The sequence below is a fragment of the Octopus bimaculoides genome, chromosome 10 (genome assembly GCF_046866305.1).
Source record: "Octopus bimaculoides isolate indiv1 chromosome 10, ASM4686630v1, whole genome shotgun sequence".
In the NCBI taxonomy this organism is placed as follows: Eukaryota; Metazoa; Mollusca; class Cephalopoda; order Octopoda; family Octopodidae; genus Octopus; species Octopus bimaculoides.
The window spans coordinates 49760116-49786383 of record NC_142937.1 but is presented as its reverse complement, the minus strand read 5'-3'; the positions used below and the strand labels follow the sequence as shown (position 1 = coordinate 49786383).

The 26268-nt window shown below is 38.5% G+C and overlaps 1 protein-coding gene across 3 annotated transcripts in view; it reads left to right on the top strand.

The window, feature by feature from the left end:
• Positions 1-26268, top strand: part of LOC106880147 (uncharacterized) — a 100694-nt gene that overhangs the window by 37971 nt on the left and 36455 nt on the right. For all 3 annotated transcript variants that reach the window (XM_089358619.1, XM_089358618.1, XM_089358620.1), the window contains 3 exons: positions 20219-20362; positions 21820-21974; positions 25733-25886. In XM_089358619.1, the coding sequence (XP_089214745.1) occupies positions 20219-20362; positions 21820-21974; positions 25733-25886 (453 nt within the window). The remainder of the gene's footprint in view (positions 1-20218; positions 20363-21819; positions 21975-25732; positions 25887-26268) is intronic.

Genomic DNA, 26268 nt, shown 5'->3' with positions numbered 1-26268 from the left:
AAGTGTAGCTGCTAGAATAAGAGTAAAAGGCAGACTGTCTGACACATGTGTACGAACAGCCATGCTACATGGAAGTGAAATATGGGCTGTGACTGCTGAGGACATGCGTAGGCTCACAAGGAATGAAGCCAGTATGCTCCGCTGGATGTATAATGTCAGTGTGCATACCCGTCAGAGTGTAAGTATCTTGAGAGAAAAGCTGAACATAAGAAGCATCAGTTGTGGTGTGCAAGAGAGACGATTGCGCTGGTATGGACATGTGGTGAGAATGGATGAGGATAGCTGCGTGAAAAAGTGCCGCACCCTAACAGTTGAGGTAACCCGTGGAAGAGGTAGGCCCAGGAAGACCTGGGCTGAGGTGGTGAGGCAAGACCTTCGAACATTGGGCCTCATCGAGGCGATGACTACTGACCGAGACCTTTGGAAATGTGCTGTGCGTGAGAAGACCTGGCAAGCCAAGTAAGATCGTTGCCAGTGCCCCTGGACTGGTTCTTGTGCGGGTGGCACATAAAAGACACCATTTTGAGCATGGCTGTTGCCAGTACTGCCTGACTGGCCCTCGTGCGGGTGACACGTAAAAGCACCCACTACACTCTCTGAGTGGTTGGCATTAGGAAGGGCGTCCAGCTGTAGAAACTCTGCCAAATTAGATTGGAGCCTGGTGTTGCCATCCGGTTTCACCAGTCCTCAGTCAAATCGTCCAACCCATGCTAGCATGGAAAGTGGATGTTAAACGATGATGATGATGATATAAATATGTGTACATATATATATGTGTGTATATATATATATGTGTATATATATGTGCGTATATATATATATATATATGTGTGTGTGTGTGTGTGTGTGTGTGTGTGTGTATCTATATATATAAAAATGAGAATGTGTGTCTGTCTGTCTGTCTGTCTGTCTGTCTGTCTGTCTGTCTGTCTGTCTGTCTGTCTGTCTGTCTGTCTGTGTGTGTGAATCCCTAAAACTCGAGAACTACGCAACCAATTTCATTCAAATTTTACAGATGCCTTACTTAGGGTTCCAGTTGTGTTTTAGTCAAAAAAAATTTAAATTCTTGCAGAGTTCAAGCCCACAGCAACATAATATCTCCTCCACTATTTAAGTATTACGTGTCAAAAGTGAAACAAAAACACTCATGTCAAATACTTTCACTTTAAAAATGAAACTATTCTACTAACTGAAACAATCACATTTCGATACTGTAATGACAGATACTTTCAGAGAGAGAGAGAGAGAAAGAGAGAAAGAGAGAGAGAGAGAGATGTATATGTATACATATAGATGTATATGTACACGTTATTCCACTAACTGATACAATCACATTTCGATACTGTAATGACAGATACTTTCAGAGAGAGAGAAAGAGAAGTATATGTATACATATACATGTATATGTACACGTATATGCATAGATATATATATATATATATAGATCTATATGCATACATGTATATGTATACACATGTGTAGATGTATATATATATATATATAGATGTACATGTAATATGTACACATATATACATATATATACATGCATACAGATATCTATACACATATACACCCATCACACACAAACACACACATTAGTCATTTGTTTTCTTATCCAAAACTACGTCAAAAGTACTGAACGGATCTTTATGAAATTTGGAAATTATATTCTATGTATAACGGCCATAACTCCAATGAAAATTCATATATTTTTGATGTTGATGAAATTTTAACCCGAACATAACAGATGAGCATTATTTGTAATTCAACGGTACAACAGTGTAAGACTACCCTTTCAGATATACTTACATTGTGATGCATAAATTGTCAAGTAAATGAGACGCATCTTTGCCTCCACTGATTCACTTGCAAAGTGTTGAGTAAAATTATTTCGTTGCAGACCTCCTTTGGGTCTTTTTATTATCACTACGACACACATAGTCCCCAGTTGGTAACATTGATTTCAAGGCCCTCGTAGATGAGAGACTGGCATTCCACTTAATGTCTATGTTCCATGCTGGCATGGATTGGAGAGTTATTAATGTAGAAATATGGTATCATAGCTACTAACAGTTGAGGGTTGCGTAGTCTAGACAGCGTTTTTAGATTTCATTATTCTCTTTAACCCGGGCAAAGCCAGGTATTTCTGCTAGTATATATATATATGTATGTATGTATGTATGTATATATATATATATATATATATATATATATGTATATATAGTAAATCTAAAACAAGATGAACAAAGAAAAAGCAAAAAAACAATGAGGACATAATACATGTAAAGTATTAGCAGACGCTCAGGAAAGGAAAGAAGGATGGTTTAATGTTTCCAGCAATGCTCTTCTTCAGAAACAGAGAAAAGTCCAATAGAAAGGAAGATGGAGGAAGAAAATCGCCAACGAGTCACATGTGGTTACATTTTATATATATACATATAAATAGGACAACAAACGTTAAGGCAAGGCAAACATCTCAAGTCATATTATTATTGTTATTGGGAAAAAAAGTATACACAGAGAACGACCCTTCAACAGTTGTTGCCTGTCTAACTACTCCTCATTTCGAGCTTTAAACGACAATATAAATCTTCAAAGACAGTTGCTCCTTTAAATTCTAAAATAAAATTTAGGATTTATGGAGGGTCAAAGCAGGAAACAAAAAAGGACAGTGGAGACATACAAGGAAATGGAATGAAGACAAATATGGAGTGTCATTCGACCAGAACAAGAGGAAAATATTGAATGCTGGGAGAAATATTTTCTTTGTAAAGAGAAAAGTAGAAGACAGAAAGAAAACGTCCAGTCCTTTGAACATCCATGCAGAAAAAGAAAGATGGTCACGTGTGGGCAATGACAGAGAAAGAGAGAAACAGATAGAAAATGGTGAAGGGGAGAAAAAGGGAATTAGAGAAGGGTGGAGGAACATCATTATCATCATAGTTTAACATCCGCTTTCCATGCTGGCATGGGTTTGACGGTTTGACTGAGGATTGGCAAGCCAAAAGGCTGCACCAGGTTCCAATCTGATCTGGCAAGGTTTCTACAGCTGGATGCCCTTCCTAAAGCCAACCACTCTGAGAGTGTAATGTGTGCTTTTTACATGCCACTGGCATGAGGGCCAGTACTGGCATCGACCATGCTTGAATGTTGCTTTTTATGTGCCACCAGCATGAGTGTCATTCAGCCAGTACTGCCATCGGCCATGACATTGATTTCACTTAACTCAACAGGTCTTAAGCACAGTTTATTACCCAATGATTGAAGGGTACTCTTAAATGGGCTGGTAATGCAACACTGGCATAGGCCATGGTTACAGTCTCACTTGGCCTGCCAAGTGTTCTCAAGCACAGCATTTCTCAAAAGGTCTTGGTTGCTTGTCATTGCCTCTGTGAGGCCCAACATTTAAAGGTCTTACTTCACTATCTCATCCTGGGTCTATCTCTTCCACAGGTAGCCTCTACTGTTAGGGTATGGCACTTATTCACACAGCTGTCCTCATCCAAATGCAACACATGACCATAGCAGTGCACTCATCTCTCTTGCACAACACATTTAATGCTTCTCATGTCAGACTTTTCTCTCAGGGTGCTTACACTCTGTCATGTATGCACACTGACATTACACATCCAGCAGAGCATACTAGCTTCATTTATTGCAAGCTTACACATGTCCACAGCAGTCACAGCCTGTGTTTCACTGCTGTGTAGCATGGCTGTTGACACGCATGCCTCATACAGTCTATCTTTCATTCTTAGTGAGAGGCCCTTTGTCACCAGCAGAGGTATGAGCTCTCTGAATTTTGCCCAGGCTATTCTTATTCTAGCCGCTACACTTAGAGCATCCACCCCCACTACTAACTTGGTCACCTAGGTAACAGAAGCTATCAACTACTTCTAGTTTTTTTCCCCTGGAATGTGACGGAAGCTGTTTTTTGCACATTTTCAGTGCTTATTGCCCGAGAGCATTTGCCATACACAAAAACTATCTTCCCAGGTAGCCTTCCTTTGATATTGCTGCACCTCTTAAGTCTCTATAGCTTACACCGGTTACATCTTACAAAGTTTCTACCCTCACCTTTTCTACAAATTGAGCATGACCATCTACTTGAAGGGATTTGTGATTTGTCGACCTTTCTACTTACTAAGACATTGGTTTTTGCTAGATTCACTCTAAGGCCCTTCAATTCTAGATCTTGCTTCCACACCTGAAACTTCTCTAGTTCTGATAGTGACTCAGTTATTAGAGCAAGGTCATCAGCCTAGAGAAGCTCCGTATATATACGAGTATATAAACAGGATGCCACTAGGTGGACTGGTAATGTGCTAGAAGAAGATCACATGTCATGTGCTAGTTACCTGGTATTAAATTGATATTAATTAATATCCAATTTTTTACCCCATTGTTTAATTTATATGTATATATATATATATATGTGTGTGTGTGTGTATATATAGATATATGTATATATATATGAATATATGTATATATAGATATATGTGTATATATATATGTATATATATATATGTTTATATATATGTATATATATATATGTGTGTGTGTGTGTGTATATATATGTTTATATATATGTATATATATATATGTTTACATATATATATGTTTACATATATATGTATATGTATATATGTATGTATATATATATATATATATATATATATATATATATATATATATATATATATATATATGTATATGTATTTTATATATATATATATATCATATATTAAATGTATATATATATATATATATATATATATATATATATTGTGGAGGCGCAATGGCCCAGTGGTTAGGGCAGCGGACTCGTGGTCGGAGGATTGCAGTTTCAATTCCCAGACCTGGCGTTGTGTGTGTTTATTGAGCAAAAACACCTAAAGTTTCACGAGGCTCTGGAAGGGGGTGGTGGCGACTCCTGTCATACTCTTTCACCCCAACTTTCTCTCACTCTTTCTTTCTGTTTCTTGAGTAACATTGCGATGGATTGGCGTCCCGTCCAGCTGGGGGGAACACATACGCCATAGAAACCGGGAAACTGTGCTCATGAGCCTGGCTAGGCTTTAGTGGTCATTTGCAAACTCCAGAGGTGACACTTACATTTCCCCGTACTCCTCACGTCACACAGTTGTTAATGTTTGAGTTGGGTCACACCCTTCAAATTGCTATACATCCATAATGCATCTTACGGCTGTGCCTGTCACCTGTATGGTGAGGAATTCAACATTGGGGAGTAGTAACGACTAGGGTAGGGTAGCTGATTGCTTATTGTGATCATTCGTTTTTTGGTTTCCTGTAGCTTTGCTCTCTTTTCCAAACCCAGTGAATATACATATATTTCCTATTTCAAAGAAATTCGAACAATAGATATAACACCCAAGTTCAAAAGATTCTCAACAATTCAACTTCTCTAGTTGACATTAAGACACCCACCCCTAATAGGGGCCTTAACTCCCACATTTTAGAGCTCCATGACCTCCATTTTTCAGGAGCAAAATCCTTTTAACAGATTCCATAAGACTGGAATTTTGGGGTCTGTGCATAAAGATCAGTAGTATGGGATACATGTGTCATGACTAGAATCTTTTTACGGTGTGTAAAGATTGAAAGAACCCGCATCTGCAATTTTGATGAAATTCGAATCATAGGTATTCCAGTGCATTAGAGAAAATATAACAGAAAAGTTTAATTTTTCCATTGCATGTAACACGGGCAACGCCAGGTATCTCTGGTACTAAATTATATATATGTATGTATATATGTATGCCTGTATATGTGTGAGATGATAGTTTCACTTTAATAGTTTCACTTTAATAGTTTCAGTATTAAAGTGAAACTATTAAAGTGAAAATATCTGACATTACAATAGACAGATGTTATTGTTTCAATTTTGACACATAATTCTGCAATAGTGGAGGAGATGTGATATTGCACTGGGCTCGCACTAGGCATGAAGCTAAAACAATTTTTGGCCTAAAACAGTACATGGACCCGAAGTAAGGCATGTGTAAAATTTGAATGAAATTTGTTGCGTAGTTGTCAAGTTTTAGGGATTCACACAGACAGACAGACACACATTCTCATCTTTATATATATAGATAAGCATGGCCCAGAAAATGGTACATCAGTTAACGTGGATACAGAGGGTACAGAGTCAACACCACACAAACCATTGTCCAAGACCACCACAGATGATGGATCAGGGATGGCCACTGCTAACACCAGGAACCCCTGCACAGATATCACACCCATATTCCTACTGAATATCCGGGGCCTATTACGAACAGGCGGCAAAGACAAGTTTCTATACCTGAAAGACCTAGTTACATGCAATCAAGCAATATGCATGGTGCTTACCGAAACGCATCTAACACCTAATATAGCAGATGCGGAGATAAACATACCAGAGTATGCCGTACTCCGAACAGACAGAAGGGATAGAAGTCATGGGGGAGTTGCAATGTACATCCGAGAAGATGTCACACCCCTACTACTCCTATCACACTCAAACTCTGTCTGTGATACTTTAATAGTTCACATAAAACAAATTGATGTGTAGTTGTATGCTCAACATACCGTCCACCAAATACCGCAAAGCAGGAGGGTAAATTTGAGGACAGCCTCAGACGCATAGAAGAGGTCTTGACAAATCTGGACCAACACATCAATATACTTTTCCTAGGCAACTTTAACCTCCCAAATGTTAAATAGCCTGAAAGTCACATCCTCTCTGAGATGTCACTGCATGAACAAAGCCAGGCAAAATCATTGCTAGAACTCTCCAACATGCTGTTCATGGAACAAGTGATACTCCAACCAACCAGGGGAAGCAATATTTTAGATCTCTGCTTCACAAACAATGTGAGCCTAATCCATAATGTGAAAATAACACCTACATCTCTCTCAAATCATAACATTATAGAATTAACTATGTATGGTCCTAGACAACCCACTGACACCCACCCCACCAGGACTCAAGCAATATCCAACCTGAATTTCCACAGGGCGGACTGGAAGTCAATTCACAAAGAGATTTGAAATCAAAACTGGCATGACAGCCTTTCTATACAAGACAATGACCTCAAACTAAGTCATTTTATGTCAACCATACAAGACATATGCACCAAATACATGCCATATAGAAAGACCAGCAAACATGCCAATAGAATTCCTAGAGACAGGAAAATCCTTATGAGACACAGAACAAAGGTCTCAAACCAGTTAAATAGAGAACTGGAGGATAGGAAAAGGGCTAAATTAAAACTAACACTGTTAGAAATAGAAAACAAGATTAAACTCTCCCATGAAAAGGAGAGAGCAGAGAAGGAGAAGAGAGCAGTAGAAAGCATAAAAACAAACCCCAAGGCTTTCTATAGATTTGCAAAAGAGACTGCTATGGCACAGTATAAAATAGGACCCCTATTCCTGCCTAATGGCTCACTGACTGCAGATCCCTCATGGATAAGTGAAGTGCTCAGTGCACAATTCAAGAGTGTCTTCGCTTCTCCTCTGAGTCACATGCAGATAAAGAATCCAGCTGATTTCTTTGACAATAGCACTCAGCAGAAAAAGACTGCATCCATTACCTACATTGACATTGAAGAGGAAGATGTAATAGCTGCCATAAACGAAATAAGCTCAAATTCGGCAACTGGCTCCGATGGCTTCCTAGCTGTCCTCTTAAAGTCGTGTAAACAAGAATTAGCGGGACCACTCCGGATACTCTTCCAGAGTTTCCTTGCAAATGGTAAACTTCCCAAAAAGCTGAAGGAAGGCACCATATGTCCTATCCATAAAGGTGGATGCAGAGCAGAGGCTGGGAACTACAGGCCCATCTCTCTGACTTCACATATTAGCAAAGTCATGGAACGAATTGTCAGAAGGAGATTGATTGTGTTCCCAGAAGAAAATGACTTGCTGAATGAGACCCAGCATGGTTTCCGTCCAGGTAGAAGCTGCCTCACACAGCTCCTGCAGCATTATGACTGGGTCCTGAAGCAGCTACTTGACCATTCAAATGTTGATGTGATATTTCTCGACTTTGCAAAAGCCTTTGACAAAGTTGATCATAGCTTGATATGTCACAAGCTGCGAAACCTTGGCAAAGCTGGTAAATTAGGAGAATGGCTGCATGACTTCCTGAATGGTAGAAGTCAGACAGTTGCAGCCAATGGAGAACTATCTAGGGAAACGCAAGTATTGAGCGGTGTTCCGCAAGGAACTGTCCTGGGGCCACTACTGTTCATAGTGGCCCTTCTGGACATGCCCACGGTCACTCGGAGAGCCACTGTCACTAGCTACGCTGATGACACAAAACTATCTCACGCAATAAAGAATCCTGATGATATTGTAAGCCTGCGGGAGAGATATGTAATAATATACATATGGAAAATACTGGAAGGACTGGAGCCAATCTTTGGCATCAAGTACTACAGGAATGCCCGCACGGGTCACCACTGCAAGGTGCCAAAGGTGCCGTCCACTGCATCTCACATAAGAACAAGATACTGCAGCAGCCTCGGTTTCAGAGGACCTCAGCTCTTCAATGCCCAACCAAAACATTTGAGAGACCTGCAAGACATGGATGTGTAGGTCTTCAAGACAAAACTCGATGCTTTCCTCTCCCCGATACCAGACGAACCAATGGCTCGAAATGAGACACAGTTTAGGGCAGCGATGTCAAATTCTCTTATACACCAGATGTGCCATCAAAACTCTTGATTGGACTATATCAGGTGGAGGAGAAGAGCCATGCAAGGAACGTGAAGAGAGCACAGCATAAAGACGGAAAATCACGGTGGTACTCCAGCATGACCACAGCCACTTGGCTGAAACCCATAAAGAAATAAATAGATATATAATATATATATGTTTATATGATATATATACTTTATACTAAAGGTGGTGCTCCAGCATGGCCGCAGTCAAATGACTGAAACAATTAAAAGAGTTAAAAGAGTATAGATTTGTGTGATATATATATATATATACATAGTATATATATATATATATATATATATATATATATATATATATATATATATATATATATATATATGTTAAGGCACATGGATCAGTGGTTAGAGTGTCAAACTTAAGATTATGAAGTTTTGAGTTTGAATCCTGGACTGGGCTGCGTGTTGTGTTCTTGAGCAAGACATTTTATTTCACATTGCTCCAGTTCACTCAGCAGTAGAAATGAGTTGCGGCATCACAGGTGTCCAGGTGTATTGGCCTTTGCCTTTCTCTTGGATAACACTGGTGGCGTGGAGTGGGGAGGCCGGTATGCATGGTCGACTGCTGGTCTTTCATAAACAACCTTGCCCGAACTTGTGCCTGGGAGGGTAACTTTCTAGGTGGAATCCCATGGTCAGTCTTGACCGAAGTGTGTCTCAGCAATATATACTATATATATATTTCTATAATATATATATTTATTTATTTATTTATTTATTTATGGGTTTCAGCCAAGTGGCTGTGGTCATGCTGGAACACCACAGTGACTTTCCATCTTTATGCTGTGCTCTCTTCACGTTCCTTGCATGGCTCTTCTCCTCCACCTGATATAGTCCAATCAAGAGTTTTGATGGCACATCTGGTGTATAAGAGAATTTGACATCGCTGCCCTAAACTGTGTCTCATTTCGAGCCATTGGTTCGTCTGGTATCATGGAGAGGAAAGCGTTGAGTTTTGTCTTGAAGACCTCTATATCCATGTCTTGCAGGTCTCTCAAATGTTTTGGCAGGGCATTAAAAAACTGAGGTTCTCTGAAATCGAGGCTGTTGCAGTACCTCGTTCTTATGTGAGATGCAGTGGATGGCATCTTTGGTACCATGCAGTGGCGACCTGTGCGGCCATTCTTGTAGTACTTGATGCCAAAGTTTGGCACCAGTCCTTCCAGTATTTTCCATATGTATATTATTACATATCTCTCCCACCTGCACTCCTGGGAGTAGAGACCTAGTGCCTTCAGTCGCTCCCTGTAGTTCATCTGTTGGACTGTGGCGATCTTTTCTTATAGTGACGCTGAATTGCCTCGAGTTCTGCTGTCTGCTTGACACTGTGTGGTGACCACAACTGAGAGCAATCGTCTAGGCGGCTCAGAACAAATGTCTTCCATAGAGTCAACATGACTTTTTGATCCCTTGTTCGGAATGTCCTCAGTATCCACCTTGCCAGTTGTCTGCACTTTGCTATCAACTTGACAATGTGCATGTGAAATGATGCATCACTACACATGTTGATGCCCAGGTCTCTTACTGTTTGTGGTTCTGGGATTGCAGTACCTCCAACCATAACTTTTACCAATTTTGAAGTTTGTTGACATGGCGAAGTCAAACTGCACGTACGCGCATGAAGGAAAGAGAGAGAGAGAGAGAGAAATAGTGTGTTTGTGACAGTGGGTGATAAAGAGTGTTTGCTAGCGTCTAACAAAAAAAAGTAAAGAAAAAGTGGGAGAGGGAGACAAAAAGCGTCTAAGGAAAGAAAATTTTTGTAAGCAAGACAGAGTTTGTTTGCCAGCGTCTAACAAAAAGGAAAGTAACGAAAAAGTGGGAGAGGGAGACAGAAAGTGTCTAACGAAAGAAGAAGTGGGAGAGGGCAATTTATTTTAAATCGTTCATCTTTCTCCCCCCCTCTCACTCTCATACACACGCACATATACTACTTTGGCAGCGAAAGAGTTTTGTTTATGTTTCACAACAACTATGAAACAAAGAAGTATGTAACAATTTGTCAGTGAATTACACAATATAAACGGGTAAAATTTCTGAGGCTTCCACTCTACCCCCCCAACCCGTTTTTCGGACCACAAAAAGGGTTTGGTAAGTTTTCAGATTAACACCCGCACGATTTCCACTAGGGTGTTACGGTTAGGATTTTAGGGTTAGGGTTAGAGTTAACCTAGAAGTGACAGGCCCCTTATTTTTTGGTTAATGCTGTTGGTAAGTTTTCCTAAGTTACTCCAATCCAGATCCCCAATGCAAACCTTCAGATCAACCTTCTCCTATGCAGATCTCTAATGCAACTTTAAAAAAAACAGCCAATGAGTGGAAATAACCAATAAACTGATTCCTTATGGGATTTCCCAATCAAATTGCCAGCAAACCATTTTCAGCTAAACCAATTTCAACGGATTTTGCTCAAATCTGATGTCGTTGTTACTTATTTCGGTTTGAAATAAAGCACTTGATCACTTAATAATCCTAGCTTAATCCCAGGCTGCGGCGGGCTATACTGCTAGTGTATATATATATATATATATATATATATACACTTTGTATATATTTATCTAATATATATATATACTATGTATATATTTATATGATATATATATATCGCCCATGCTCGTCGAATCGATCGCACCACCGCCCTTTCTCCTTCACCACACCAACCCCCTAACCGCACCCCCATTCCCCTCGTTTTCCACCCCTCTATCCTACCCCTGCGTCAGAGGATCCTACGGGCCTTGTGTCATCTCCATCTTGATTCCACCACCTGTCCCATTTTCCCCAACCCTTGTCCTCCTTTAAACACACCCAGAACCTACGCTATCTTCTGGTCTGTAGTACCTTCTCCTCTTCTCCCCAGCCCCACCTGGATCCTTCCCATGCTCCTGATCCTGCTGTCACACCTGCCCTTTCATCACCAACACTACTTCTCTCACTGGTTCCAATCAGCACACTCTTTGCATAACAAATTCCTCCTGTTGCACCTTTTCTAGCCTCATTAGATGCAACCTCTGTGGTAAACTATATGTAAGTCAGACAGGCCGCCGACTGGCTGACCGGTTCACTGAACATCTAAGGGATGTTCGGCTACGTTCGAACACCCCTGTTGCCCTTCACCTCTACTTGGCCAACCACTCCCCCTCTAATATCTCTGTCTTTGGCCTCACTCTGCACCACAGATTCACATGCTTGTGACCCCAGGTGGAACAGCGGTATATTTTTAATTTACGAACAACTGTCTCCTTCAGACTAAACACAACCCCGTCCTCCTATTGACTGCCTTTACGCCTCCTGCAACATAGCAACCTTATTTCATTTTCCAGTTTTTGTTTTTTGTTTTTAATTGCGCCATTTTATATTGCATTAACTTCTTTATCCCATGTGAACGTTACTTTTTATAATTTATTATTATTTTTATTACTATATACATGCACACACATATATATCCACACACACGAAAAAACACATGCACCCATGCACACACATGAACACACAATAATCTCCCACACACACCACACACATATACACACACACACACATACTTCCACACACATACACATGCACAGGAATGCACAGATACCTAACCCACACAACGCTATGCACACACAGACACACATACTTATATACACACACACACACACACAAGCGTACTCATGTACATACAACCACATACATACTCAAGCACGCATACATATACGCAACAAAACGCACACATACCTCAACACACATCATGTTCACACACAGGTATATGCATGCACGCACATACACACATGCACACACGCACATACACACGCACACACTTATCCACATGCACATACACGCACACACACAATATACACACATACACATACACACACTCACATATGTACGCACACATACCTCCAAAACACACAAGACACACTCATACAGACATGCACACAATTACACACACATGGGCATAAGCTCACATGCATATACACACACACACGCACGTACGCACATACACACAGGAATGCACATATACCCATTCACAAACCCCACACGCATGCACTAACTCACATACACACGCATACATATACATTCATATACACAATATATATACATACACGCACATGCATATGCATAGGCATACACATAGACGCACATACACATGCATACACGCACGTGCACACATGAATATGAATGCACACATGCCTAACACTGACCACCCCGCACATACACATATACACATCCGCATACACACACGTGCACACACAACTACATACACATACACACGCACACACTCATGAACATGCATACACATGCAAAATGCGCACATATACCTCCCTACACAACCCCTCATTCACACAAAATACGCATGCAAATACACACACGTACACATGCACATACATTCACATGCATACCAATATACACATGCACTCACATACACACACGCACATGTGAGTGAACCCACACATACCTCTCATACACAGCGCACACTCATACATACATGCACACAATTATACATACATGGACACACAGACATGCACATACAAGCACCCACAATCACACACACAGTAACGTACATTTACTCCACAGACAACCTCACACATACACACATACCCACACTGCAAAGAAAACACACACATTTCATATACATACATGCACACACACACATACTTCAAACTACCAGTTAAACACCTTTCTACTGAATATTTTCCTACTAGACACACAACAGACAGCCACTCCTACCAAAATTCTTACTATAAATTCTTCCTATAACCTTAAACGACACTAAGTCCAACCACACACATACATAAACAGCCACAACCACACGCACACACACATGCACTTACAGGTGCTATCATTACACACACACACAGACCTGCGCGCACATACATACCCACACATACACACACACATACCTCCTTCTCTTGCACTCTCCTGTCTTTGAAAGAAATTTTTCTTCACCCATTCCCTTCCAGTCATTTCAATATGTGATCGTGTATGTATTGTTGGCGATTTTCATTGTCTGTCTTCCCTTCTTTGGACTTTTCCTATATTTCTGATGAAGAGCTCTACTTGAAACGTGAAATCCTCTTTCTTTCTTTCCTTTCCTGAGCATCCAATAGCACTGTACTTATTCCACTGTACTTATTTCTGTCTCTTCTATCATGGTAGTTAGTGTTCATAATAATATTTCTATCGTCTTGGCTCAACAGCCCTCACTGTTTGTTTTTACTGTCTTGTTCTCACTGTCCTGTTCTTGTTAACACTTTCACCCTCCGCAAAAAATTCCAAATTTTATTTAATTTGCTTTGTGGGAAGGACTGTTCCAATGAATTTGCATATTGTCCTTGCCTTCGAAACTTGGAGTACATGGAACAGGGACAACTGACGAAGGGATATACTTTTTATGTTGCATGTCTCATTTCTCTGTTTTATCGTTGTTCAAAAAAGTTCATTTTCTGTTTTCGTTTTTATGTTTTCATTTCTCATTGTGTTTAACGTTTTTTTGATGTCCTGTACCCATATATGAGTTTGTGGATGTTGTTGTGTGGCACGTTGAAAGCATATGTCAATTAGTGAAGGTGGGTAGTTCTTGGTAATGAGTGTATCCTTTAGTTCCTGTAGTTGTGTGTCCCTGGTGCTTGCATTAGAAACTATTGTACATATGTATAAATATGTATATATACATATATATATATATATATATATATAAAGAATATATATGCATGTATACACACATATATGTATATACTTACATCTATATGTGTATATAGATGCATATCAGGGTACAGGACGTTAGAAAAATGAACTACAGACAATGGAACGAACACATAGGAAAACAGATAACCACTTAGAATTATTCCTTCATCAGCTGCCTCTATTCTAACTAGGCGTTTCGAAGATAAGGCAGAACGCACTTTAGAATAGTCTCTTCCTGAGTAGTGGATTGACCCACTAAACAGAGAAAAAACAAGACAGGAAAAAATGTACAGTGAAAACAACATTAAAAAGCCGTACTGATATTGAACACTAGTGATATGACGAAGCTGGACAGAGAAAAAACAGCTCGTCTCACCTTCATAGTGGCTGGACTGAAATGAGAGAGTTGACCACAAGTCACATGTGAGCAGAGAGGATGGTAGAGGGAGGAAGTGGAACAAGGAGGAAGAGAGAGATGTGTATAGCAGTGAAGTAGAAGCCAGGACAACAGAAGGAAGCAGAGCAAGAGGGGGAGAGGGGTAAGAAGAAAGATAGATAGGTAGATACTTTATGATGTTGTCTCAGTGCTGAATGAAGAAGCTGGCGTTTTGACACTTAAAAATGACCACTGATAAGGTTATTGGAACAAACGAGAAAGTTCTAGTAAAGAAAAAAATTATTTTAACAATATTTTGTGGCATAGAAACTCATAATTTATTCTGTATGAATACTTTTTTCACTCCTGAATATTTATAATTGTATATAAATTCATTAGTTACTATAATTTATTAGTTTCTTGTTTTTCCTCTGAATAGGTAACCAAGTATCTCCTTTACATCAGCACACTTTCTTGTACCTCTCTCTTACTCTATATCTCTTTCCTCTCTCTCACTGGGTAACCATGTACCTCCTTTATAGCAAGACACCTATTTCTGCCTCTCTATTTCTCTATTACACTCTAACCTTTCATCATTTGATACTGGATCACCCCCTCAAATGATCACCTCCTCTGTTGTGGAAAGACACCTGCTTCTGTGTCTTTGTCACACTCTATTTTTTCATCTTCTGACACAAGTTACTCTCCTCAAATGCCCTGCCCCTCTCTTGTCTTGTAAGTTACTTGGTTACCCTGCCAGTGCTGGTGGCATGTTAAAAGCATCCAGTCCATACTTAACGTGGTTGGCATTTGGAAGGGCAATCCAGCTGTAAAAATCATGCCAAAACTAACTTCGCCTGTACTAGTGCCACGTAAAAAACACTGAGTCCACTCTGTGGAATGATTGGTGTTAGGAAGGGCATCATCATCATCATCATCGTTTAACGTCCGCTTTCCATGCTAGCATGGGTTGGATGATTTGACTGAGGACTGGTGAAACCGGATGGCAACACCAGGCTCCAGTCTGATTTGGCAGAGTTTCTACAGCTGGATGCCCTTCCTAACGCCAACCACTCAGAGAGTGTAGTGGGTGCTTTTACGTGTCACCCGCACGAAAACGGCCACGCTCGAAATGGTGTCTTTTATGTGCCACCCGCACAAGCCAGTCCAGGGGCACTGGCAACGATCTCGCTCGAAAATCCTACAGGAGCCAGTCAGGCGGTACTGGCAACGGCCACGCTCAAAATGGTGCATCTCATGTGCCACCCGCACAAGAACCAGTCCAGGGGCACTGGCAACGATCTTACTTGGCTTGCCGGGTCTTCTCACGCACAGCCCATTTCCAAAGGTCTCGGTCCGTAGTCATCGCCTCGGTGAGGCCCAATGTACGAAGGTCTTGCCTCACCACCTCAGCCCAGGTCTTCCTGGGCCTACCTCTTCCACGGGTTCCCTCAACTGTTAGGGTGTGGCACTTTTTCACGCAGCTATCCTCCTCCATTCTCACCACATGTCCATACCAGCGCAATCGTCTCTCTTGCACGCCACAACTGATGCTTCTAATGTTCAGCTTTTCTCTCAAGATACTTACACTCTGACGGGTATTCACATTGACATTACACATCCAACGGAGCATACTGGCTTCATTCCTTGCGAGCTTACGTATGTCCTCAGCAGTTACAGCCCATGTTTCACTGCCATGTAGCATGGTTGTTCGTACGCATGCGTCCCAACCATAAAATCCCTGCAAAAACAGACACTGTAGCCAAGGGTAGTTTTTCTACCTTGCTGGCTTCTGTCATCTGTCCTACCCATGCATGCATGGAAGATGGATATTAAACAATGATGATGATGATGATGATGATATATATATATATATATATATATATATAATGGAATTGGCAGTTAAAACACTGTTGTGTGTTCCAGCTCTCTGTGCTCTGAGTTAAAACTCCACCAAAGTCAGCTTTGCTTTTCATCTTTTTAGATTACTAATCAAGTACTGATGTAATTTCTCTCTCTCTTCCTCCCCCACTTTCTCTCTTCCCTTGCTCTCTCACACTGTCTGCCTGTCTCTTTGAATCAGCTACATTGCACACACACACACACACACACACACACGCACACACGCACGCACACGCACGCACACAAACACACACACACACACACACAGAAAGCAAATTGGCTGAGTCAGATAGAATACCTTGTAGTATTTGTTCTGCCTCCTTGTTCAAATTCCATTGGAGTCAAACTTGCTTTATCTTCTTTTGGGTGAACAAATTAATTTATTGCCAGTCAAGTGCTGGGGTTGATTCTTTTCTTTTCTCTGTCTGCCTCTCTCCCTCTGAGTTAACTAGGCTACACGTTGAGAAAATGTTGTGAGAGGCCACTCACAGTGTTCCTTTCCAAAGAAAAGGGAAAGGGTTGACCAAGGGTCTTGCAACCACTTCCCATATAAAAAAATTGATATACTACTAGGACCATCCATTAAATGACTAATGTGCACTGTCACTATTTATCTGTTATTTTTATTTTGATATATAGCAAAGTCATCATATCTGAGTTGGTGGTTAATTGGGTAAGTTCTAAGACAATGAAATTATTTAAATTTCATAAATGGTACTAAGCTCTGTCTGCCCATGTTTGACTCCCAAATGAGCCCAGTCAAATCACACCTTATACCCCTTAAAAAGAGTATAAGGTGTAGTTTGACTTGTTCTGTCAAGTGGATACTTCTTTTTAGCGTTGAACAACTTAGTTTTGTAATAATCAGTAGTTGTAAAATAGGTGTCTTTCAACTCTTGATTTTAACTCCTATTGCAGGCATAATCTAGAGAAGCATATGGAGTTATAATTTTTTATAGATTACCACTATGTATAGAAATGATTTTTCAACCTTCTAGGCCTTGTTTTACCATATACTGTAAAAACCCATGTAATTTGTGCACCTGTGTAATTTACGCAGGTGATTTTCAGGATAAAATTTGTTAAAAAAAGTTTCTACTCATGTAAAATTCGCACCCAAAAGTTTTCAGAATTGCCGATATAGCCAAGAGAAAAAAGTTTTCAACTTAGTTGTATTTAGCCTAATTTCACTTATGATAAGATTTTATTAAATTTTCAATAAATAAAAATGATTTCTGTTTAACAGGTATCACATTGAAAGCTATTAAAATACAAAATGTTTGTGTTGTTTATAATAAACTTTATTTTATATTTCTTGCCCAATAGAGATTATGTCCAATCTTTAGCATACTGCTGTATGTCTTCTCAAATCACAATCACAGGAAAAGTTGTTGATAAGAATTACTAACAAAAACAAAGCTGATAAATCTGCACAGGTGTTGCAAATTAAGTTTAATTACCAACCGACAGAGGAGGGTGACGAATCAAACTGATTATGTAAACAGAATTCTTTTCCTCCTATTCTTGTCAGAACCTTTGAGTATCGAATTTTTAATCTCTTTCACACTTATAAAATTTTAAGCAAACTTAAAAATTTGTCATTACCATTACTCTCAGTATGGGCAGAACTTATGAATCATTTACTGCGAAGGAGAAATTAAATATGTTGAATATGCATTTGAAAGTGATAATAGAGCTGCCAGAAGGTATTTTAATGTTAATGAAGCCAGTGTTCAAAATTGGTGTGAGCAGTATGACAAACTTAAAACTGTGCCTAGTGATAAACAGACAAAAATAAAAACATACAATCAAGATTATCCATATCATTACATTTTTTTCAGTTAGAAGTATCCATATCATTATGTATGTCCATGGTGCTCTGTTGCGATAGGTAGAAACTCCAAGCAGTGTAAAATATGGCCCAGACCGTGTTTACCAGTATGAATGCCAGACTTCAAAAAGTAGTTAACCATTTAATGGTTTTAGTAAATTTATACAGAAAAAGTAAGCATTATACAGTCCAGCATAAATAAAAGTTAACTTCATTACATTTAAGCCATTATTTTTTTCTGTAAAAACCTATTCTGACATTAAGTGAGTCAACTTCCAGTATGAATGTTTACGTTTTGTACATCTCTTTTCAACAAAATAAATTTCAAAAGAATTCTGGAAATGATCTACTCACATAATTTATGCACTCCTAAAGTTCATTTTTATTTTTGCGAAAAAGTGCATAAATTACATGGGTTTTTACGGTATGTATTTGATAGGTGTAGGAGTGGCTGTGTGGCGAAGAAGTTTCCTTCTTAGCCACATGACTTTAGTTTCAGTCCTGGTGTGTGACACCTTGGACAGGTGTCTTCTGCTATTGCCTCAGATCAATCAACATCTTATGAGTGGATTTGGTAGACAGAAGCTGAAAGAAGCCTGTCATATATACATATATATTTATGTGTCACTCTCCTTGCCTTGAAATTATGTGTGAGTTGTAAACAAATGCCACCATCATGCAAGTGGTTTTTGTCCATCCTCAGTCCTCTGCGGAAATATATCTGGTCATTACTTGGAAATAGGTGAGGGTTGGTGACAGGAAGGGCATATAGCAATAGAAAAATCCACCTCAACAAATTTCTGTCTAAGCCATGTGAACATGGAAAAGTGAACATAAAAACAGTGATGATGACACACACACACACTATAGGTTGATAGGGTAAAATTCCAGCTGTTTTCTCTTGAAGCACATCTGCTTATTCCATTATTACAATCCAATAAGTTGTTACTGTGTATGTGCAAAGTACATATCAAAGTTAAAAATTATGGAAATATTATTTTCAGATTTATTGTATAACAAAACAGGAAATTGAAAAAATTACTGATATGAATTGACAGTTCTGGCAAGTCAGAAGACTGCACCAAGCTCACCATTACGCATGTTTCATTTGCTAATAAGAATTACAGTTTTACATGTTAGGTAGCCATATAAGGAAATTCCTATTAGAAATTTTTCAGAGAAATTAAATGACACAAATTTTACATTTAGATGAAGTGTTTATATTTAATTAGTAGTCAGGAGCAGTATAGATAGTTGGGGGGAAAGAAGGAAGAGCAGTCTCTATACTGCTCCTGATTACTAACTAAATATACTGCACCCAGTAAACTCTGTAAAGTTGTAGGCATTATGAAGGGCATCCAGCAGTAGAAATCATACCAAAACAGACAGTTGAGCTTGGTGCAGTCTTCTGGCTTGCCAGAACTGTCCAATTCATGCTCGCATGGAAATAATGATGGTAGAAGCTTATTATTTGGTAAACCATACAGCTGTAATCATCCCACAAGTGCTCTGTATGGTGTTTTAGTGATTTTGACTTGTAATATGTAGTTGGAGTGCATAATATGAGGCTTTCTTTGATAAAAAAAATAGTGTTTGGTTTTTATTATAAGCAATGAAATGTTTATGTTCTTCAATTTAGTGGAAAACATGAGGTAGAATTTACATTCACATTTGTTTTTGTTTCTTTACTCCTTTTAGATTCCTTCTGTTAATTTTGCTAAGATGATGATGGAATGGTCAGAATCTGGGTTCCCTGAATTAGGAGACAAAGTGGCAAAAGGTCTTTGTCCTCATTTCAAGTCTGTGATCAATCACCCGCAATTTTCAGAACAACCAGAAAAAGTAAGTTAATGTAATTCAATTTTTGTTCATTAACTCATTTATTTTTTTCCTTTTCTTTTTCTTTCCTTTCATTTAATCATCTGGTCAAGCTTGCTTGGATTCACCCAACTTGAAAACTCCCCCTCCTCTACCACCACCACCACTCTATCACAGTTCTGTTCAGTGTCAGGTAGTCAACAGAGTAACATTCTATGTCCATACAAAGCTAATTGATGAAAGTTTTTGTTGGATAGCTAACTTATGCATATCCATGTTGAGGTGTTCATAGATGTGTATCACAATCAGATTTTTCTTGAATCAATGTCCTACAAAATACATGTGCCTCTCTAATAATATCAGTGATTGCAAGAAGTCCCTGTTTGTATGAATGCTTTCCCTGCTAGTTTTCAGAATAGCCTATAATGTGGAAATATAACCCATTTAATCTTACCTTGAGGTCTTTAGTGAGTGTCCAACCAAGGGATCCATCCAATAGTACTGATTCTACTGGGGCTGAGAAGTAACTTTTCTTTAGATCATCTTGGAAAGATGACTTTCAGATATTGCTAATGCCATCAAGAACAGTCCATGCTTTTCAGAGACAAATTGTTACATCATTTTCTGTTAAAATGTAAGTTAATATGGCTGAGTTCACAGACCACAGGTTTTGGTTTCAAAATTCTCCACTGGCACTAAATTATGTCTTTGGATAAGGCATATTACTGTATATGACTTAGGTTCCTCATCTTGACATCAATTCAGAAATTGATGCAGTTTTAAGATAGGACATAATGTTAAGTATGTACATCCTGCTCTAGAACCTCACTTCCTTTTGACAAACTCATATAGAATCCACAAATTAAAAAATTGTTAAACTTTTCCTGTTGAATAGATTCAACATTAATCAGTATTTTTATTCTCACTGTGCTATGCTGTCAGTGTGACTAAGGGTGGTGGTGGATCTCTCTTCCTCACCATACTATGCTTGTAGAATAATAAGGGATGTCTGGACCTATGCAACAATCTCATTACTCCAACACACAACCCCCTTTTTTTCTAATCTTCATCGTACTATTTGTGTGTCTAGAAAAAAATTTGAAGTAACAACATTTGAAGTAACAATCTATTTTCTTTCCAGTTTTTCAATTTTCTCCTCCACTTTTCTCTTAAAATTTATTTTATTTTCATTAATTACCATATAATAGGACAGTTAACTGGCAGAATTATTAGAGCAGTGAAAGAAATGCTTGACTGTATCTCTTCTAACTCTTTATGTTCTGAGTTCAAATCCCATTTGGGCCAACTCTGCCTTTCATCCCTCTGGAGTCAGTAAAATAAAGTACCAGTCAAATACTGGAGTTGATAATATTGACTAACCCCACTTCCCTCAAAGTTGCTAGCCTTGTGCCTAAATCAGAAACCATTGACTACTTGTATAATTTTTATTAGTTTTATTTTCTTTTCTTTCTTGAATACAGGCAGCAGAAATAGTGTGGCGAATGAAAGGCAATTATGTAGCCAGTAATGCAATTTTAGCATTTTCTCCTATTCTTGGAATTCATTATTACAATATTCTTGGAAAAGTTATCAAGAACACGTTACTTGTATGTGATATTTTAATACCAGATTCAAGGTAAAAATAAATTTTAGACATTTAATTATTAATGTTGCATTATTGTTATTTTCTGATGAGGTTGACTTTGCCTGTCATCCTTTTGGGGTCGATAAAATAAGTACCAGTTGGGTACTGGAGTTGACATAATCAACTTACCCCCACCCCCAAAATTACTGGCCTTGTGACAAAATTTGAAACCAGTATTATTACTAAGGTAGTGAGCTGGCAGAATTATTTGCACATCAAACAAAATGCTTAGCGGCATTTCATCTGTCTTTACATTCTGGATTCAAATTCTGCCAAGGTCAACTTTTCTTTTCATCCCTTCAGGGTTGATAAAATATAGTATCAGTCAAGTGCTGGGGTTGATGTAACTGATTAGCTCCTGCCAAATTTCAAGCCATGTGCCTATCACAGAAAGGATTATTATTGTTATTATTAAGGCAGTGAGCTAGTAGAATTGTTAGCATGCCAAACAAAATGCTTAGCGGCATTTCATCCATTTCTTTATATTCTGAGTTCAAATTCCGCCAAGGTTGGCTTTGCCTTTCATTCTTTCAGGGTCGATAAAATAAGTACCAGTTGAGCTCTGGGGTTGATGTAATTGACTTACCTCTCCCAAAATTGCTGGCTTTGTGTCAAAATTTGAACTTAATACTTCTACTCAGTTGTCTTATTTTTATTGCATGCTTTCCTTGCAATGGTGAGCATAGTTCTGTCTGCTACAGTTTGTTTTGTTATTATTTTTACTGTATTGAAAGTGATCTATGTAGGCTGTGTTTGGTTCCTAGCTGCGCTGTTCTTTGTATGCTATATATATTTGTCATACGTCCTGGGGTTTTGGTTATGTATTTGTCTGCATCAAAGCTAAAAGCTGGTTTGACATAACTTCATCTCAAATATATATAACCTATCTGACTGCTCATTACTTTCATCATCATCATCATCATCGTCGTTTAACGTCCGCTTTCCATGCTAGCATGGGTTGGACGATTTGACTGAGGACTGGTGAAACCAGATGGCTACACCAGGCTCCAATCTGATTTGGCAGAGTTTCTACAGCTGGATGCCCTTCCTAATGCTAACCACTCTGAGAGTGTAGTAGGTGCTTTTATGTGCCACTTTCTAATTTAATATATGTTGTTAAAACAGCTTTGTGTTCATCGCTAATCTGTACTCAAATAGACTGAGATTGTCAAAAATCCAGTGTTGAACACAAACAGGATATGAACTCATAAAACTAAAAGGAAACTCTTCATTCATTTGGCCATTGAGACTCTTCCATTTGAAATTGATAAATGAATAAAAACTTATCATACTGTTTCTCTTTCTTGAGCAATTTTAAAATGATTTATCGCTCGTTTTTGTTATTGTTCTACTTATCATCATATTATTTTCTTACATTTGGCATGCTTTGGAACAGACTTTATCTTCATTTATCTGAGTATATGTACATATATGTATACATGCAAGCACATTGCATGGATGTGTTTATGTTTGGTCTATAAGTATTTGAATGAAATAGACTATAGAATTGGGGAACAAAAAAAAAAAAGAGAGAGAAAAAAGGGTTTGTGAAAATATGATTCTTTTAATAGTTTTAGGTGCTGAATTCAAATAAGTTTGTAACATGTCTCTGTCTAGTCAGGCTATTGTGTGGCAAGCAACTTAATTTTTGAAGATCTGTACAAAACTTAATGTCAAAAACACATACATGTAGTTTAAAAAGTATCTCCATTTGATTTTCTACTGTGTTTTGCTTCAGACATATCTCCTTTTAAAGTCCATCATTTGCCAGCAAACATACTGGGCACTCCAGTTGTCATGGTAACACATTTCAATAGTTGAAATATCCTGATGAAAATTCTTGCCATGTTCATTGCCTGAGTTTTTCCAGAAAAAAAGTTTGACACATTGTTATGACTTATGTGACATAGGTTACATTATTTCTGAATAATTTTTGACTTATGACTTCCTAAAAAGTTCAGACTCTTTTTGAAACTTCACACAGATTTCTCAACTTCATTTAACTTGCATCTCTTAACAATTCATTAATATGAGGGTTTACAAAAATGCCTTCTTAAATCTTTGCATCATTGATCTGAGAACAATTGTTTTTCAAGTTTTTGAAACCAGTTTGTAATTAATCCATTGCTTTAACAAAGTTTTTCATAAGTTGCTTGATGTGTAAAGAAGGGAGGAACCTTTTCTCAGGTCAGCAAGTGAACCTTTCAAAACATTTTTCTTCCTTGGAACAAATGATGTATGCTCAGGCCTGTTCTTCTATTGTGTGATTTTTAGGTTCCTTCCAAATCATTAGAATATCAAATGGCATGTGATGTGAACTGGTTAGTCATCCTGTTAGTAGACTTGTTAACATGAGGAGACCATTCTCATATTGTCCTGGTAGCAGCATGGAAAATGGATGCTAAATGATGATGATGATGATGATGATGATGATTGTTACATTTGACAAATATATGTTTGTGTTGTATTAATTTTTATTGTTTTAAAGTTAGATCATCACATACATAGCAGATAGGAATTATGATAATTCAGACAGTTCCATGGCATGACTAAACATCTCCCTGAACAAAATTCTGGTGTAAAATCAATGAGAGGCAGACACACCTGCTGTTAACACTGGCTTTTACAAAGAGAGTGAGTTGGTGCTGTTATGCACATACATTAGGCTGTGTCTGAATAGGTCTAAATATATTTCAACTTTCTACCCAGGAGTCGCTGTGTGGTAAGAAGACTGTTTCCCAGCCACATAGTCCTGGGTTCAGTCCCACTGTGTGGCACCCTGGGCAAGTGTCTTCTACTATGGCCTCGGGCTGACCTAAGCCTTGTGAATGGATTTGATAAACAGAAACTGAAGGAAGCCATCACATATATATGTGTGTGTACGTCTGTTTGTCTTCCCACAGCTGCTTGACAACCAGTGTTGGTGTGTTTATGTCCCTGTAACTTAGCAGTTTGGCAAAAGACACCAATAGAATAAGTACTAGACTTTAAAATAATGTTCTGGGGTCAATTCATTCAACTAAAATTCTTCAAGGAGTTGCCCCAGCATGGCTGCAGTTTAATGACTGAAACAAGCAAAAAATTAAAGTAATAAATTGTACTAATTGTACATAAAAATTAATATGTCTATATTACTATTAAAAATTTTAATCACATTTATGTTAATATATTGTTTTTTTTATTCAGTCATTCAGCTAAATAATGTAAAACAAACATATTATCACTAGAAATCTAAACCTGATAGAGAAAACTTGATTACTTATTTAGATTCAGCATAGAAAAGTGTATTTATAACATCCATCAAAATACATTTGGCACAACTGTTGTCCCAGTCTTATTTGTTTTGAAGTTCACTTCCAAACCACATAGGTTTAGTCTCACTGTGTGATATCATGGGCAAGTGTCTACTACTATAGACTCCAGGCTGATTAAAGCTTTGTGAGTAGATTTGGTAGACAGACACTGTTTTATGTGTGTGACATCTGTGATGTTTAGACAACATATGATTGTTGTAAATGAAGGTCATTCATTTTCAATTTTCTACAAAAACATGGTGAAGTATTACCTTGCTTGGAAACAGGTAAGCATTGATGACAGGAAGAGCATCCTGCCTAAGAACATCTAACTTGGTAAACTCTATCTGATCTATGTAAGCATCGAAAAGTAGATATTGAAGCAATGATGATGATTTCTCTACTACTGCTATCAGTTTTTAGTAAATATTTACCTGCAGTTTTCTTCTACCCTAGGTGTCAAGCAGGAGGTGTTGCTCTGTCGGTAACATTAGCCATGTTGATTCAGCGAGATCCAAAACATCTGAAAAAGTCTGGAGAATATAATATTAATGCCATCATCTCTGATGTTTTCGATTATGCATCAAAATTACTCTCCCTTGATGCAGAGGTTTGTTAAATTTATTTTCTTTTCTAAACTTTGGATTCTTTCTCATTATGTAACTGCTCCAGTTTTGGGTGTGTGTACTGTTCTATTCAGTTTAGCATGAGTAATAAGCTAAATATTTTGGCCATCACTTGTAGCTCAGGATGACTTAGTAGCATGCTTTTGCTTATTAAGGTGTATACATAGTCATGAACTGACACAGACATGCTCTGGGCCCTCCAACTCTGGACCCTCCAACTCTGGACCCTCCAACTCTGGACCCTCCAACTCTGGACCCTCCAACTCTGGACCCACTAGAGCATCCTGGATGTGACTGCTGGGGAGACAGAGATTTGCACCAGTTATCGGATGGTACTTTATTTATTGATCCTAAAAACATGGAAGA